Here is a 19,699-nt window from a genome sequence, read left to right on the forward strand (position 1 = left end):
TGGGTTAGGGTGACTGCCAGGTGCTAGGAGTATTTATTTATACGATCTATGTCTATGGGGACACCAGAGGTGGCTGCTAATATATCTCTCTCTGTTTAATCATTTCGGCAGTGTTTGACTTAATTCCACTGGGTCCTGCCCCCCCCCCCACTCCCACCAATCATAGTTTGAGCTCTGCGCATGTGAAGGGTATCAACCTAGCGACGCTGGTTGTTGAGGACGCCAGCGGGTCTCCCCCCTTTGATTGTACGCGATCGGCAGCCTGAGGGGTGCAAGGATTAACACATAGAAGCCTGTACAACCATTGTTTTGGGTTTGAGTGAGTAGAAATGTGTAGAACTTTTAACATCTAGGGTAGTGATATTAACATCTAAGGTAGTGTGTGTAGGCTTATAGCTATTGTGCATGCGTTGTGCTTGCACTCTGACCAGCAGCACTGATCACACAGCTGCTTGTACTTTGATCATTACGGTTTTGGCGCTTTTTTGTGTATCCCTCCTATATATTCTGTCCCTGCTTCATTACTGATTAGAGCTTGAGAAAGGACCTTATGGTCTGAAACGTACGTTGCTCTGGAGCATGTTTCATTGCCTGATGATTTATCTATATTAAATTATCTTTTTTCTACGGAGTATGCTGCAGAATTCCTGTTTTTTTATATATCTATTGGGCTGGCTGGTGTTCTCTGTCTATCTGCAAGCACCTGGACTTCAGTTAACTATATATTTTTATTTTCTATTATTCTTTAAGGTCTCATGTTTGTGTGCACCCAGCATGTCTCTGTTTGTACATACGTGCCCCATTGAACGGCTCCAATCTTACACACTCCACTTCCGACCCTTACTGTATCTCAACATGTCTCCCTCCCCTGTTCCAATATACCATAATGTGCATTCATTAAACAGCCTCTCCGGCAGGTTGGTTAAGGGGACGCCTGTACTTTGTGGAACGTGGAAGGAACAGGAATATGAACAACAATATGAAGCGGTTATATCATCTGTATGTGACAAATTACAGAGATATATATGATCCCAGGGCTAACGTAATCTGACCTGTTTCTCACGTAACATCGTTACTATGGCTGGATTCTAGTATAACCACGATAATCAGTGGTCGACAAATCACCCAAAAATCTACTCGCCGAACAAAAAATCTACTCGCCACCTAGCCCCGACCCCAGCCCCGCTTTTTAAAAAAAATAAATGAATAAATTCCTAGTAAGAACAACATTAGTTTTGGCATTAGTTTATTTATTGTATTACATTATACTACAAGGAGTCCTTGTTACTTGTGTGTGTGTAAATGTCGGATTTAGAAAAAAAAGCCAGATGTGAATGACTAGTTTCCTGAACCCCATAACTAGTGCCTGGACGCTCCCGATTCACAATATCTAAAGCAGCAATCCCGTCTGGGATCTTACCTGATCCGCAGTCCCTCAATGTCCAGGTACCCTCATTCCCGCAATGTTATACATTGGAGGGGAGGTGTTCCCTACCTGTCTTCTGGGTTAGGGGGGATTCCGATGTCTTCCGTGTGAAGCTCGAGAGTCAGATCTGGAAGAAAGCAGTATAGGTTATTTCGGTGTAGTATAGGGCAGTTAAGATATATAGGGTAAATAAGAGATCCAGAGTGTGAGAGAGAGAGAGTGTGGGTGAGAGACAGACAGAGAGAGTGTGGGTGAGAGACAGAGAGAGACACACACACACAGAGAGCGACACACACAGAGAGCGGCACACACAGAGAGAGAGAGACACACGGAGAGAGAGAGAGAGAGAGAGACACACAAAGAGAGAGAGAGACACACACAGAGAAAGAGAGACACAGAGAAAGAGACAGAGAGAGAGAACACACACAGAGAGAGAATGAGAGACAAAGACAGAGAGAGAGTGACAGAGTGCGACAGAGAGAGAAAGAGAGCGACAGAGAGAGAGAGAGAGCGACAGAGAGAGTGCGAGAGAGAGCGACAGAGAGAAAGAGAGCAACAGAGAGAAAGAGAGCAACAGAGAGAAAGAGAGCAACAGAGAGCGACAGAGAGAAAGAGAGCGACAGAGAGAAAGAGAGCGACAGAGAGAGAGAGCGACAGAGAGAGAGAGCGACATAGAGAAAGAGAGAGAGAGAGAGCGACAGAGATTGAGGGAGTGCGACAGAGAGAGAGGGAGAGTTCGACAGAGAGAGAAGCGACAGAGAGAGGGTGACAGAGAGAGAGAGCGACAGAGAGAGAGGTAGAGGGCGACAGAGGGAGAGTGCGACAGAGAGAGAGGGAGAGAGTGCGACAGAGAGAGAGGGAGAGAGTGCGACAGAGAGAGAGGGAGAGAGTGCGACAGAGAGAGAAGGAGAGAGTGCGACAGAGAGAGAGGGAGAGAGTGCGACAGAGAGAGAGGGAGAGAGTGTGACAGAGAGAGAGGGAGAGTGTGACAGAGAGAGAGTGCGACAGAGAGAGAGGGCGACAGAGAGAGAGGGCGACAGAAAGAGAGGGCGACAGAGAGAGGGCGACAGGGAGAGAGGGCGACAGAGAGAGAGGGCGACAGAGAAGAGAGGGCGACAGAGAGAGAGGGCGACAGAGAGAGAGGGCGACAGAGAGAGAGGGCGACAGAGAGAGAGGGCGACAGAGAGAGAGGGCGACAGAAAGAGAGGGCGACAGAGAGAGGGAGAGAGGGCGACAGGGAGAGAGGGCGACAGAGAGAGAGGGCGACAGAGAGAGAGGGCGACAGAGAGAGAGGGTGACAGAAAGAGAGGGCGACAGAGAGAGAGAGCGACAGAGAGAGAGAGAGAGCGACAGAAATTGAGGGAGTGCGACAGAGAGAGAGGGAGAGTTCGACAGAGAGAGAAGCGACAGAGAGAGGGTGACAGAGAGAGCGACAGAGAGAGAGGGAGACAGAGAGAGAGGGAGAGAGTGCGACAGAGAGAGAGGGAGAGAGTGCGACAGAGAGAGAGGGAGAGAGTGCGACAGAGAGAGAGGGAGAGAGTGCGACAGAGAGAGAGGGAGAGTGCGACAGAGAGAGAGGGAGAGAGTGCGACAGAGAGAGAGAGAGAGGGAGAGTGCGACAGAGAGAGAGGGAGAGTGTGACAGAGAGAGAGGGCGACAGAGAGAGGGCGACAGGGAGAGAGGGCGACAGAGAGAGAGGGCGACAGAGAGAGAGGGCGACAGAGAGAGAGGGCGACAGAGAGAGAGGGCGACAGAGAGAGAGGGCGACAGAGAGAGAGGGCGACAGAGAGAGGGAGAGCGCGACAGAGAGGGCGACAGGGCGAGACAGGGAGAGGGCGACACGGAGAGGGTGAAACGGAGAGGGTGACACAGGGAGAGCAAGAGAGGGTGACACACTCACTCACACACACACTCTCACAGACACACACACTCACTCACAGACACACTCACTCACAGAAACACACACTCACGCACAGACACACACACACTCACAGACACACACACTCACAGACACACACACACACTCACTCAGACACACACACACTCACTCAGACACACACACACTCACAGACACACACTCACAGACACACTCACTCAGACACACACTCACTCACAGACACACACACTCACTCACAGACACTCACACACACTCACGGGATGTTGCACACGAGTCAGGTACTGAGGTTTTGATCTCCCCGGGGTCCCCGCTGTAATTACCTGCCAGGGGCTCTCCTCTCTCCACTTGTCCTCCTCGGCAGCACTTCCACCTGCCTGTGTGTGTGACGCGAGGCGGACGCCGCAGCCCCCCGCCCCCCCAAGCGGAAGCGGACGCCGCCGCAGCACCCCCACCCCGAAGCGGACGCCGCACCCCCTCCAGAGGCGGACACCGCCGCTGCCGCAGCAGCCTACCTCCCGCCCCGGGCAACAAGCGGGGACCCCCCCCAGCCTACCTCCCGCTCCGGGCAGCAAGCGGGGACCCCCCCCAGCATACCTCCTGCCCCGGGCAGAAAGCGGGGATCGGGGGCAGGGGGGGGAGGAGATCGGGGGGCGGGGGGAGAGGAGATCAGGGGCGGGGGGAGAGGAGATCAGGGGCGGGGGGGAGGAGATCAGGGGCAGGTGGGGGAGGAGATCGGGGGAAGGGGCTAACCCAGAGCTGCCAGCCGGCCCTCTTCCCGGCGTCAGCCCAATCAGGGAGGGGGATTATTTATTTATTTAAAAAAATAAAATTTTGGTGCGAGCAGGGGAATTCATAGAGCTGCAGCACGGGTCGCCAGAGGCCTAAATCCACTCGCCACGGGCGTCCGGTTATGTGTATTTGTCGAACACTGACGATAATGATAAGGTTGTGTGGGGTATAATATGAATCAGTTTCAGGCGTGGGGAAGATAGAGAAGAACCCAGTGTAGCACTCGAGTTCACCCTCTGGTGATTAGTGTATGATTTAAAATAAACTTTATTGATTCAACACATATATAAAATAATGGGTATTAAAATGACGTACTAAAGGTAGTGGGATCAAAATACTGACAGCCATAGGACTCGCAATCAATATGATAGGTGTCTCCTGTTGTGTATGATGTCACACAGGAAACACAATCCTTATATAAAACCTCAGTGAGGGTAAGGTAGGGTTAATTTGACAATGTACTGTATCATCAGATCACAAAAGGCGGTGTGCATAAACCATAAGTGGTAATGGTGTGACTGGTGATAGCTGGTGTACTAAAACAAATATATTGTGCACCAGTAGGTATCAATATGCAGTCTGGTAAACCTTCCTACATGTGTTATATATGTACACGCAGTGTTGTGTGGAGCTGGTCATAGGTAGCCCCCAGGGGTTCACAGGATAGGCGTATGATACCCTATAGTGACCTCTGCAACATGTCACCATTAATACTAATAGATAATGTGCATAGAGTGAATTGGTGGGCACTCTGATATGGCCAGCTATACACACTGATAATCACTGCATGTGGGGAGGTGGAGGCTGTGTGCAGTGGTGATATGGCTTAATAGCAGTTTATAACAGCACATATCTTAACCAGACCGAAATAGTACTGAGTAGAGCAATAACCCTAATCCTATAACATGATTAGGAGGCTTTAGGTGTCCATCGGGGCACCAATAGCCTATGTAACAGCGCGGGCAGGACACCGCATTAACCCGCGATCGGAAGCATGAATGCGGAAGTAATTACCGATGGACACCTAAAGCCTCCTATTCATGTTATAGGATTAGGGTTATTGCTCTACTCAGTACTATTTCGGTCTGGTTAAGATATGTGCTGTTATAAACTGCTATTAAGCCATATCACCACTGCACACAGCCTCCACCTCCCCACATGCAGTGATTATCAGTGTGTATAGCTGGCCATATCAGAGTGCCCACCAATTCACTCTATGCACATTATCTATTAGTATTAATGGTGACATGTTGCAGAGGTCACTATAGGGTATCATACGCCTATCCTGTGAACCCCTGGGGGCTACCTATGACCAGCTCCACACAACACTGCGTGTACATATATAACACATGTAGGAAGGTTTACCAGACTGCATATTGATACCTACTGGTGCACAATATATTTGTTTTAGTACACCAGCTATCACCAGTCACACCATTACCACTTATGGTTTATGCACACCGCCTTTTGTGATCTGATGATACAGTACATTGTCAAATTAACCCTACCTTACCTCACTGAGGTTTTATATAAGGATTGTGTTTCCTGTGTGACATCATACACAACAGGAGACACCTATCATATTGATTGCGAGTCCTATCGCTGTCAATATTTTGATCCCACTACCTCTAGTACGTCATTTTAATACCCATTATTTTATATATGTGTTGAATCAATAAAGTTTATTTTAAATCATACACTAATCACCAGAGGGTGAACTCGAGTGCTACACTGGGTTCTTCTCTATCCTCTCTACCTATTCATTGTTTACCCAAAGCACCGTTCACCGTTCATATGAACTTAATGAGGCAGCAGCAGGGGCTCCCCTATCACTTTATTCAGGCGTGGAGAATCCTGCTTGTGCAGTCAACACAACAAATTCCTCAAAGTGCAGGTCTCCTCTAGGACACAGGTACAAGGAAGAGCTCTACTCACACGTTCACAATGCAACACCATTTATTGTAACAGCCAAGAACAGAGGAGAAACACTGTTTCAGGTCCCACATGGAACTTTCATCAGCTGTTACAATAAATGAAGAATTGCATTGTGAGCGTGTGAGTAGAGCTCTGCCTTGTACATCTGCGCTAGAGGAGACCTGCACTTTGAGGAATTTGTTTGTATAATATTAATCAGACATAATGATATAGTCTGATTGTGTTGGTTTCCGATAGAGCGGTTATTACATAGGTTCTATTCATCCACAATTCACAGAGACTTTCAATCAGCATCTTAATACCAAACAGTGGGAACCGTGATTTATAATCCATGTGTGATGTGGTTAGTGGCACCAAACACTTGACAGCAGCGATGTCACTAAAGATCTCCCCTGCTTCCTCCCTTAGTGCCTGAAACACCATCTTAACATTAACACCTCCAGCGGCTACTTACAAACTTGTACACCGTCTTCATGGCTGGGTTAGCTTTGGTCTTCATAGTGTTAATAATGGCACCACTTCCTTTCTGTAATAAAGAACCACCACAGATCTGGCCTCAGCCTATACACTTCGGAATACATATACACTGACACAACAACACACACTGACAACAGCAGAAACAATCAAATGGGTTTTTTGAACATAACCCCATCCATGCTGGAGGGGCCTATGGTTGCTATTGCTACACAAAAACAGACACACCACACATGTTAACACAACAACAACAAAACAACAAACGGTGTACCCTAACAACACACATCGACAACACTAAGAACCCAACACACGGGGTAACCCAACAACCCATATTGACGCAACCACAAAAAACCTACCCAGGCGCACACACCCATCTCACCTTTACTGTAGAGAGCCACTGATGATATAGTTTATCGCTGCCTGTGCAGGAACAATATAAAGGTACAAATGATTATAAAGAGCTGAACATTATACAATGGTATATTAAAGAATTTGGGGGAGAATTTGCATAAAGAGATATACAGTAACTATAGAATATAACAACCCTATATTTACTTCATGTGACTATTCTTTTGTACTGAGCCTGTCATTAAGCCGTGTAACTTCCCATCAAGCTGAGGGAGAGCTTTGGTTTCTAGTTTAAAGGCTTGTTCAGGACGTCCGGGGAGCGGAACAGACACCGGGCATCACCGCCCATCTCATCTCTCTGCAATGAGGAACCGGCGGCACTGAATAGCCTGGAGTAAGATTCACAATTACATCCAATGAGCTTCTTTGTGTGTGACAGATTAAAGCAGCCATTCCAGCAATATCCTACGTGTCTGTGTTTTTAAAAATAAATCAGTTCTGTACTATGAGACAATAATTGTAGCATTTAAAAAAAACATCTATATGTTTTAAAGACATTTTTAATGTTTCTAATGTAGGAAGCATTTCCAAAGTCCCACCCCCTTCTGATAGGCTCTGGCTCTTGAGCCCCGCCCTCTCTCTAGCAGTGAACCAATTGTATCTAGTAACTGCCCAGTCAATCATATTCCAGGACTATGTTGCCCACAATGCTGTGCAAGAGCTGAATTAAATAACCCGGAGCAAGCGATCGATTACAGGAGAACGGATCGATCTGCAGCTTAGCGAATCGCTTGTCAGTGTGCAGATTGTACTGATGCACATATTGAATGGGAAAAATATATATATTTTTTTAAAAACAGCAGCTTGTACTGCAGCTTTAATACTTTACTATTTACCACAACCTTGCTCACACCTGGATGGTGTGATCCATGGTGACGGAGACATCTCCTGCCGGTGTCACCTATTCCTGTAACGATGATGCAGCACTGAGCGAGAGAAACTGAGGTGTAATTACACTAACCCCTTCACTGCCAAAGAGGCCTGTAAGACAGTGCAGAACTGGTACCATACTATGTGGGTATAACGGAGCAGCGTCAGCGTGCGAAGCTGGACTTCTAAACAGTCTTACCTGCGTATTCACCCATATTTATCTCTTCCTCAAAAACGTCGCTGAATCCATTTCCTGTATTTAAAAGGTCAAGTCGCCCGTCAATGAACTAATGCAGAGACGAGAAACAAGACTCAAACGGTGTTCTTTAACTTAACCTCATCCCTGCCAGATGGGACTCTCAGTTACCTGTTTAAAGAGCTGCAGCTGGATTGCATTCTGCAGGAACGGCCTCATCCCACTGGAGCGATGAGAGACAAAGGTCTCCTCACAAAAAGTGATCGGCTCCTCCTGTGAGGAACACACAGAAAAGCAACAATGTCCTTCAATGTCCAACAAAGCCAGCCACAAACCCAGTCCGTGCCAGAGACGCAGGGGTCTTATGTGGGAAACCACACAATATCATGAGATATGTTGTTTTATCTAGGGAAAAAGTACTCACAAAAAGACATGCGGCTGCATAATATATACAGTCATGTGAAAGAGAAAGTACACCCTCTTTGAATTCCATGGTTTTACATATCAGGACATAATAACAATCATCTGTTCCTTAGCTGGTCTAAAAATTAGGTAAATACAACCTCAGATGAACAACAACACATGGCATATTACACAGTGTCATGATTTATTTAACAAAAATAAAGCCAAAATGGAGAAGCTATGTGTGAAAAACTAAGTACACCCTTACTGCTTCCATAGGAATTAAGATGCTAAGTAGCAGACAGATGCTGCCAGTCAAATGCCCTTGATTAATTGATCATCATCAAGTGTGACCACCTCTATAAAAGCCGAAGTTTCAGCAGTTTGCTGGTCTGGAGCATTCAGGTGTGTGTTAACCTGCTAAGGAACAGATGACTGTTATTATGTCCTGATATATAAAAACATGGAATTCAAAGAGTGTGTACTTTCTTTTTCACATGACTGTATGTATGTATGTATGTATGTATGTATGTATATATGTATATATATATATATATATATATGGCATTACTGCTTGGTACCTCTCTGCATGTTACTTAGAATATATATATATATATATTCTAAGTAACATGCAGAGAGGTACCAAGCAGTAATGCCATATGCACATATTTCTGTGAGTAATATCTGCCACTTATTGTGTATATGAACCTAGACTGGAAAGGACGATCGTGTTGAGCCAGCAGAAAACAGGAACATTTTATCGGGGAACGGGTATAACAAACAGAATTGATACACAACTATTGTATCGATATATTCCATCTTGTAATATTTCTTGTCTGGTATAGTCAGTAACTGCAACCGTACTGTGTTGCAGACTAGGGATACATGGCAGTAAAAAGAATAATATTCATTATAAAATCTGGAATTTCCTGTGTAACCAAGTAGAAACAAGGAACAAATACCAACTGAGTTCTCACAAAAGGAAAGGTTTTTAAGGAAGAAGGATTTCAATGGAGTGGCAATTTTTACAACTAAATCATCAATATAATGCCTATAACAGAAATAAATTATAGTGGTGAAAAAGGAAAAGATCCTGTAGTTGAAGAAACCAGAATAATAGAAATGAAACAATTAATAAATAAAAACATTATACCTGAAATGTGTCCAAAGTCGGAACTTCTGGACATCTCCAAATCGCAAACACGATTCTGGAAACCTCCTTCCGAATATTTTACACATTTGACGTTCAGTCGTAAAGTTCCGATAATTATTCTATCTACTAAATGGTATGTGCAGTTATATTAAATGGATGGGCTCCTAAATTTCTGCATGCTAATTTCTTTTCAGATATATATCTATATCTATATCTATCTATATATATATATATAGTAACTGCTTTGCAACACTGTACAAAGCACAAAGAAATATTCAGCACTGTATTTATTTGGGAATAATTCCCTTGGTAAATAACTTGAAACTAAACTGGAAATGACCAGGAATTTATAAATGCAACACCCCCCTCCCCCGAAATACAGGCACATTTACTAAACCATAAATAAGGGATAAATGCTATTTGCACCCAGTATGTTTCATCTCATTTGAATTCTTTCATTGTCTGAAAATAAAATCGTAACGTTCACATTTAATCTAGAACAAGCGTTACCTGACAATTTAGGGGGAGATTCCCCGAGCTCTGACAGTGGGTAGGAGAGCTCGATCCTACAATAATTTTTTTTAACTGTTTTTGCTGGTTTCTAGCCCCCATCTCTTACATCGCTGTGCTCCGTTTCTTGGACCCCATGGGACATCATTTTTCTCTGCAATGCTGACGTGATGCACGCACCACTTAAGGGTGAGCTGCTACATGAGTGAGTACTTACCTGTTCACTCCAGTATGTTGTCTTTATCAATGCAGGTTGTTTCAATGAGAGGGTAGGCATCACTGTTATGATATATATATGTCTGTCACCACCTCGAAAAGACTTATATACTGCTTAATTCATATACTACATAGGAGTTAAGTCTATACAGGTGTTCATCAAGTCTCACGTAGCTTTTATTATAGCTCTGTTTCCCTTATTTGTGATCTCTATTATTGGATTATATATATACATGTCCTGCTTGCTGCTGAGCCCTGATTACTGGGACGAGTTCCCTTGAACTTTAATTACATTTTATGTTTGTGAGTGAGCTTGTTTCCCTCTCTATATATTTTTATACGTTTTTACGCTATGGGTTGTGCGCTTTCTCCTTCTGTCTAATAGATTTTTGTGGAACTGGTTCTTCTGCTGAAAGCTGCCCCACACCCATTCAAGCGACAACAACTGACTGGACATTCTGATGAGTGGTTTAGTAGCATCTTTTAATTTTTTATGATTCACTGCTTTACCTGTTTTATTTTTGATATAATTTGATTTTATTTCAAAGTTATCACTTGTCATTTTGGCGCTACTAATCCTTTGGTATATATATATATATATATATATATATATATATATATATATATATATATATAATATATATATAAAATGTAACTGCTTTCAAACATTGTACAAAGCACAAATACATATTCAGCACTGTATTTATTTGGGAATAATTCCCTTGGTAAATAACGTGAAACTAAACTGGAAATGACCATGAATTTATAAATGCAACACTCCCCTCCCCTAAAATACAGGCACATTTACTAAACCATAAATAAAGGATAAATGCTATTTGCACCCAGTATGTTTCATCTCATTTGAATTCTTTCATTGTCTGAAAATAAAATCGTAACGTTCACATTTAATCTAGAACAAGCATTACCTGACAATTTAGGGGGAGATTCCCAGAGCTCTGACAGTGGGTATGAGAGCTCGACCCTACAATAATTGCCATTCAGCTGTTAACGCGGGATCAATATCCCTTGTCAGAGTTTAGAGAATACGCCTGTTTTATAGTGAAGAGAACGGCTGAATAATGGGAATATTGGGTGCAATCCTCAGAGCTCGGGAATATTTAGTGAACATTTAGCCCTTTTTATCAGCTTCCCAGACGTTAGGAAACCAACAGCGCAGCTCCCGCGGAATTAGGAAAAAACAACAGAAAAAAGGAGCTCTCCAACAAACTTTACTATTCTCGCTCTTTTTTCACACTACTCATAAGAAACCTTTATGTTTCAAACCCACATGGGGCATATATTGTGTGTTATTTAGTTTATATTCCTGAGCTAAATTTGATGATCTCATTAGTCCTAGGATATTTTTTGACTGAATGGTATGTGCAGTGATATTAATCGATGGGCTCCTAGATTTCTGCATGTTAATTTCTTTTCAGATAAACTGCAAACATTACATCCTTGGAACGCAGCACCTATAAATGTTTTATGAATTCTATTTCATTTTATTCTGTGATATACCGTATGCTTGGGGAGACATCATTATTGACAAAGCTGATGTGAAAGTGCCTGCATACATTAGAATAATTTAGAACTTGAGTTACTTATCCTTTGTCAGATACAAAAAAGAGCCCAGTTTCTCACCTTACTTTGGTGGAATAGTGTATGGAGAATAGTGTGTGTGCGTGTGCGTGTGCGTGTGCGTGTGTAAGACAAAGGATCAATCCAAAGTTTCCAAGCATCTCAAGGCCCAGAAATTTTCTAAAACTTTGGATTTTTCCTTTGTCTTAATATATATACTTTTTGGATAGTATTCACCACATGTGCTGTGTCCTCTTCCTCGGTCTCTTGAATCTGGTGATATATATATATATAAAAGCAGAAAATAGCCGTGTTAGTCCAGTTGCGATAGTGCAGAATAAATTAGTTCTTCAGTATTCGGTGATACCTTTTTTATTGGACTAACAATTTATGTCACAGGACAAGCTTTCGAGAGTTATCCTCTCTTCTTCAGGTCAAGCAATACTGATATACAAAGGATTCAATGGCTAAAACAGTGTGGAGAGAGGGAAAAAAAAAACCCAACAGATATTTACTGTAGATAAGGTAGGGTGTTAAGTGTTTGAAGCCAGGGGACAGTGTCAAAGAAAGGTGGGGAGGGGGAGGGATACTGGGGGGAAGAGAAAGTGTGGATAAGAATAGAGGCAAGCAGGATAATTACAAGCAATTTTGATAGGGTGTGAGAAAATCCATGTCCGCATTAAGTCCTTTGGTTGTGGTGTCAAAGAGTCTTATCATTCTGAGTTCAAATGTTTTCCGTTCTTGGGTGCTTTTAAACATTCCATTGAGGATTTTGATTTTTAGATAATTTATGGAATGATCTGGTTGTGAGAAGTGATGCCCCACAGGTGAGCAGTATCTTCCTTCTTCGTGATGGAGTATAGAGTGTCTGTGCATATTCATTCTTCCTTGTAGTTTTTGGCTGGTTTCCCCAATGTAGCAACCTTGGTCACATTTGTTGCACTGAATCATATACACTAAATTCCTGGATGTGCAGCTGTATGATCCTTTAACATTGAATGTTATATGGTTGTGACTGGCTGTGGGATCCTGGCAAATGTGTTTGCAGAGTTTGCAACGTTTGTTGCTGCACGGTTTTGTGCCATTATCCATGTCTTTAAAATCACTGTGAAGTTTTCTGCTGACTAATTTCTGTTTGAGGTTTGGTGGTTGCCGGAATGCAAGAATGGGAGGTTTGGGAAAGATTTCTTTTAATGTCGCATCCTCTGTCAGCATGGGTTGCAGATCTTTGATTATTTTTCGTATACCCTCTAAGGTAGGATTGTATGTGGTCACTAGTGGTATGCGTGTGGTAGGTTCTTTCTGTCTGTATTGTAGCAGGTGTTCTCGTGGGGCTTTTAGTGCAGATGTAATAGTTTTGGCAATGGTCTTTGGTTTGTATCCCTTCTGTCTGAACGATTCGGTCAGGGTTGTGAGATGCCTGTTTCTGTCTTCAGTGTCAGAGCATATGCGGTGGTATCTTATAGCCTGAAAAGATGGCAAACTACACAGATCTGTATACAAGAAACCTACTGACAGATGCAGTTACCTCCACAACTCCAGCTTCCATCCCACTCATACAAAACAAGGTATCATACACAGCCAGGCTGTGAGTACCCCCTCACTTATCACCCAATAAATTTTTTTAACTGTTTTTGCTGGTTTCTAGCCCCCATCTCTTACATCGCTGTGCTCCGTTTCTTGGACCCCATGGGACATCATTTTTCTCTGCAATGCTGACGTGATGCACGCACCACTTAAGGGTTAGCTGCTACATGAGTGAGTACTTACCTGTTTACTCCAGTATGTTGTCTTTATCAATGCAGGTTGTTTCAATGAGAGGGTAGGCATGACTGTTATGATATATATATATGTCTGTCACCACCTCAAAGAGACTTATATACTGCTTAATTTATATACTACATAGGAGTTAAGTCTATACAGGTGTTCATCAAGTCTCACGTAGCTTTTATTATAGCTCTGTTTCCCTTATTTGTGATCTCTATTATTGGATTATATATATACATGTCCTGCTTGCTGCTGAGCCCTGATTACTGGGACGAGTTCCCTTGAACTTTAATTACATTTTATGTTTGTGAGTGAGCTTGTTTCCCTCTCTATATATTTTTATACGTTTTTACGCTATGGGTTGTGCGCTTTCTCCTTCTGTCTAATAGATTTTTGTGGAACTGGTTCTTCTGCTGAAAGCTGCCCCACACCCATTCAAGCGACAACAACTGACTGGACATTCTGATGAGTGGATTAGTAGCATCTTTTAATTTTTTATGATTCACTGCTTTACCTGTTTTATTTTTGATATAATTTGATTTTATTTCAAAGTTATCACTTGTCATTTTGGCGCTACTAATCCTTTGGTATGTATATATATATATATATATATATATATATATATATATATATATATATATATATATATATATATGCAAATATAGCTGTATGCTCATCTGCATGTCTTAGGCAGGTCTGCAACCCCGCCTTTCCCCATTATCACCCAGCATACAGCACTTCCACTGCAGCAAGGGATTCTGGGAAATGACATGCAAATGAGCACACAGTGTCACTTTTTGCCTCAATAACCATTTTTAACATGGTTCCCTATAGGCTTAAGCTTGCTGCATGGTCACAGCTTTGAGCACAGCCAGGGTTAAGGTGCATACCCAGAAAACCACCCACAGACAGCTGTTTCGACCTTGATGGGTCTCATCAGTGTGGGGTTGATTTTACTGGGAATGCAAGAGAGGCTTATGGGATAGGCCAAACCATAATACTGAGTTAAGTTATGGTGAGTAAAAAAAGTGACAAAAACCCTCCACAGGAAAGCAAATATAGCTGTATGCTCATCTGCATGTCTTAGGCAGGTCTGCAACCCCGCCTTTCCCCATTATCACCCAGCATACAGCACTTCCACTGCAGCAAGGGATTCTGGGAAATGACATGCAAATGAGCACACAGTGTCACTTTTTGCCTCAATAACCATTTTTAACATGGTTCCCTATAGGCTTAAGCTTGCTGCATGGTCACAGCTTTGAGCACAGCCAGGGTTAAGGTGCATACCCAGAAAACCACCCACAGACAGCTGTTTCGACCTTGATGGGTCTCATCAGTGTGGGGTTGATTTTACTGGGAATGCAAGAGAGGCTTATGGGATAGGCCAAACCATAATACTGAGTTAAGTTATGGTGAGTAAAAAAAGTGACAAAAACCCTCCACAGGAAAGCAAATATAGCTGTATGCTCATCTGCATGTCTTAGGCAGGTCTGCAACCCCGCCTTTCCCCATTATCACCCAGCATACAGCACTTCCACTGCAGCAAGGTGTGGAGGGTTTTTGTCACTTTTTTTACTCACCATAACTTAACTCAGTATATATATATATATATATATATATATATATATATATATATATATATATATATATACTAGCTGAGAGCCCCGGCGTTGCCCGGGATGTTTGTGGTGTGGGTGTGGCATTTGGGTGGGGAGTGGTCCACGCGGCCCATGTGCGGTGGTAGTGCTGCTGTGGCTGTACTGATGGTGATTGTATTGGTGTGCTGATTTGGGAGGGTTTGGTGCTGATGTGGGGGTGCGGATGTGGGTGTGCCGATGGGGGAGGTGCAAAGGTGGCGATGTGTGGGTGCTGATGGTGTTGATGGGGGCTGGGAATGGTGGGGAGGCGAGAATGCCAGTGTGCTGGGGGGGCATACCGGTGTGCTGATGTGGTGGTGCTGGGGTGTGTGTGTGTATACATGTTTGTGTGTATACATTGTATGTGTGTGTGTGTATACATGTGTGTGTGTGTGTATGTGTACGTGTGTGTGTGTGTGTGTGTATGTGTACGTGTGTGTGTGTATACACGTGTGTGTGTATACACGTATGTGTGTGTATACACATGTGTGTGTGTATACACGTGTGTGTGTATACACGTGTGTGTGTGTGTATACACGTGTGTGTGTGTATACACGTGTGTGTGTGTATACACGTGTGTGTATACACATGTGTGTGTATACATTGTGTGTATGTATATATTGTGTGTGTGTATACGTGTGTGTGTATACACGTGTGTGTATACACGTGTATACATGTTTGTGTGTGTGTATACATGTTTGTGTGTATACATTATATGTGTGTGTGTGTATAAGTGTGTGTGTGTGTGTGTGTATACATGTGTGTGTGTGTGTATACATGTGTATGTGTGTATACATGTGTGTGTGTGTATACATGTGTGTGTATATACATGTGTGTGTGTACACATGTGTGTGTGTGTGTACACATGTGTGTGTACACATGTGTGTGTACACATGTGTGTGTATACACGTGTGTGTATACACATGTGTGTGTGTATACACATGTGTGTGTATACACATGTGTGTGTATACACGTGTGTGTGTGTATACACATACACATGTGTGTGTGTATACACATGTGTGTGTGTATACACGTGTGTGTGTGTATACACGTGTGTGTGTGTATACACGTGTGTGTGTGTGTATACATGTGTGTGTGTATACATGTGTGTGTGTGTATACATGTGTGTGTATACATGTGTGTGTGTATACATTATGTGTATGTGTACGTGTGTGAGTGTATACGTGTGTGTGTATGTGTACATGTGTGTGTGTGTATGTCTCCATGTGTGTGTGTGTATGTCTCCATGTGTGTGTGTGTATGTCTCCATGTGTGTGTGTACGTGTACATGTGTGTGAGTATTCGTGTACATGTGTGTGTGTGTGTACGTGTCTACGTGTACATGTGTGTGTGTACGTGTACATGTGTGTGTGTGTGTGTGTGTGTGTGTACGTGTCTACGTGTACATGTGTGTGTGTGTGTCTACGTGTACATGTGTGTGTGTCTACGTGTACGTGTGTGTGTGTCTACGTGTGTGTGTGTACGTGTGTGTGTGTGTGTACGTGTGTGTACGTGTGTGTCTACGTGTGTGTCTATGTGTGTGTGTGTCTACGTGTGTGTGTTTGTGTCTACGTGTGTGTGTTTGTGTATACGTGTGTGTGTTTGTGTATACGTGTGTGTATACGTGTGTGTGTGTGTGTATACGTGTGTGTGTGTCTACGTCTGTGTGTCTACGTGTGTGTGTGTGTGTCTACGTGTGTGTGTGTCTGTGTCCCTGTGTGTCCTTTGGCCCGTGACTCCGCCTCAGGGAAGGGGGGGGGGGTGGGGGGGAGGTGGTGGGAAGGGGGGGGGGTGGGGGGGAGGTGGTGGGAAGGGGGGGGGGGTGGGGGGAGGTGGTGGGAAGGAGGGGGGTGGGGGGGAAGGGGAGGTGGGGGGGAGGTGGTGGGAAGGGGAGGGGGTGGGGGGGAGGTGGTGGGAAGGGGGGGGGGTGGGGGGAAGGGGGGGAGGTGGTGGGAAGGGGGGGGGTGGGGGGAAGGGGGGGAGGTGGTGGGAAGGGGGGGGGTGGGGGGAAGGGGGGGAGGTGGTGGGAAGGGGGGGGGTGGGGGGAAGGGGGGGAGGTGGTGGGAAGGGGGGGGGGGTGGGGGGAAGGGGGGGAGGTGGTGGGAAGGGGGGGAAGGGGGGGGAGGTGGTGGGGAGTTGGGAAGGGGGGTGGGGGAGGTGGGAAGGGGGGTGGAGGTGGTGAGGAGGTGGTGGGAGGTTGTAAGGGGGGAGTGAAGGGAAGGTGAAGGGGGGGTGAAGGTGGGGGTGGAGGGGAGGTGAAGGGTGGGGGTGGAGGGGAGGTGAAGGGGGGGGGGAAGGTGAAGGGGGGGGTGGAGGGGAGGTGAAAGGGGGGTGGAGGGGAGGTGAAGGGGGGGGGTGAAGGGGAGGTGAGGGGGGGGGAGTGGAGGGGAGGTGAAGGGGGGGGGGGGGGGTGGAGGGGAGGTGAAGGGGGGGGTGGAGGGGAGGTGAAGGGGGGGTGGAGGGGAGGTGAAGGGGGGGTGGAGGGGAGGTGAAGGGGGGGTGGAGGGGAGGTGAAGGGGGGGTGGGGGGGGTGAAGGGGAGGTGGGGGTGAAGGGGAGGTGGGGGGTGAAGGGGAGGTGGGGGGGGTGAAGGGGAGGTGGGGGGGGGTGAAGGGGAGGTGGGGGGGTGAAGGGGAGGTGGGGGGGGTGAAGGGGAGGTGGGGAGGGTGAAGGGGAGGTGAAGGGGGGTGGAGGTGAAGGGGAGGTGAAGGGGGGTGGAGGTGAAGGGGGGGTGGAGGGGAGGTGAAGGGGGGGTGGAGGGAGGTGGAAGGGAAGGGAAGTGGAGTGAGGGGAGGTGAGGGGTGGGTGAGGGGAGGTGAGGTGAAGGGGGGTGAGGGGAGGTGAAGGGGGGTGAGGGGAGGTGAAGGCCGCTCCCTCACCCGTCCGGCCGCTCACTCACCCGTCCGGCAGCTCCCTCACCCGTCCGGCCGCTCCCACGTGGATCTGAGGCGGGAGGCAGCTTGTTGTGGCCGCTCCCCCGCTGTGTCCCGGGCGCTCGCTCGCTCCGCTGACTGTAGCGGCGCCGGGGGGGTGGGGGGTTGGTGATTTGAAGGGGGGTGAGGGGTGGGTGAAGGCCGCTCACTCACCCGTCCGGCCGCTCCCACGTGGAACTGAGGCGGGAGGCAGCTTGTTGTTGCCGCTCCCCCGCTGTGTCCCGGGCACTCGCTCCTCCGCTCACTGTAGCGGCGCCGGGGGGGGGGGGGGTGTTTGAAAGCGCGGGAGACACGGGGAGAGGAGGAGGTGCGCGCCGGTGTGGAGGCTGATTTCGGGGAGGAAGAGGCGGAGGCGGGTATGTGAGCCCCCCCCCCCCCGGGTTATACAATGCTGCTAATGTACACCCCCCCCCCCTACTGTGTGTGTGTGTGTGTGTCCGTGTGTCCGTGTGTGTGTGTCCGTGTGTGTGTGTCCGTGTGTGTGTGTCCGTGTGTGTGTGTGTGTGTGTGTGTCCGTGTGTGTGTGTCCGTGTGTGTGTGTCCGTGTGTGTGTGTGTGTGTGTGTCCGTGTGTGTGTGTGTGTGTTTGTGTCCCTGTGTGTGTGTTTGTGTCCCTGTGTGTCCTTTGGGCCGTCACTCCGCCTCAGGCCAATGAGAGGTGTGCGGGGGTGTCCTTTGGGCCGTCACTCCGCCTCAGGCCAATGAGAGGTGTGCGGGGGCGGCCCAAGGGACCAATGAGATTTCCCCTAGGGACACCGGACATCCAGCAGGCAGGCAGGCTGGCATGCATGCATGCAGGCATACAGTGCTTTCACTAATATAGTATAAGATATATATATATATATATATATATATATATATATATATATATATATATAAAATGTAACTGCTTTCAAACATTGTACAAAGCACAAATACATATTCAGCACTGTATTTATTTGGGAATAATTCCCTTGGTAAATAACGTGAAACTAAACTGGAAATGACCAGGAATTTATAAATGCAACACCCCCCTCCCCCGAAATACAGGCACATTTACTAAACCATAAATAAGGGATAAATGCTATTTGCACCCAGTATGTTTCATCTCATTTGAATTCTTTCATTGTCTGAAAATAAAATCGTAACGTTCACATTTAATCTAGAACAAGCGTTACCTGACAATTTAGGGGGAGATTCCCCGAGCTCTGACAGTGGGTATGAAAGCTCGACCCTATAATAATTGCCATTCAGCTGTTAACGCGGGATCAATATCCCTTGTCAGAGTTTAGAGAATACGCCTGTTTTATAGTGAAGAGAACGGCTGAATAATGGGAATATTGGGTGCAATCCTCAGAGCTCGGAAATATTTAGTGAATATTTAGCCCTTTTTATCAGCTTCCCAGACGTGAGGAAACCAACAGCGCAGCTCCCGCGGAATTAGGAAAAAACAACAGAAAAAAGGAGCTCTCCAACAAACTTTACTATTCTCGCACTACTCATAAGAAACCTTTATGTTTCAAACCCACAT

The 19,699-nt window shown here is 45.8% G+C and overlaps 1 protein-coding gene across 9 annotated transcripts in view; it reads right to left on the minus strand.

Moving 5' to 3' along the window:
• Positions 1-19,699, minus strand: part of DENND1A (DENN domain containing 1A) — a 514,179-nt gene that overhangs the window by 94,859 nt on the left and 399,621 nt on the right. For all 9 annotated transcript variants that reach the window (XM_075579369.1, XM_075579373.1, XM_075579371.1 and 6 more), the window contains 4 exons: positions 8,167-8,268; positions 7,999-8,086; positions 6,901-6,941; positions 6,502-6,573 (listed from right to left, as the gene is read on the minus strand). In XM_075579369.1, the coding sequence (XP_075435484.1) occupies positions 6,502-6,573; positions 6,901-6,941; positions 7,999-8,086; positions 8,167-8,268 (303 nt within the window). The remainder of the gene's footprint in view (positions 1-6,501; positions 6,574-6,900; positions 6,942-7,998; positions 8,087-8,166; positions 8,269-19,699) is intronic.

This window comes from Ascaphus truei, chromosome 21 (assembly GCF_040206685.1).
Source record: "Ascaphus truei isolate aAscTru1 chromosome 21, aAscTru1.hap1, whole genome shotgun sequence".
NCBI lineage: Eukaryota > Metazoa > Chordata > Amphibia > Anura > Ascaphidae > Ascaphus > Ascaphus truei.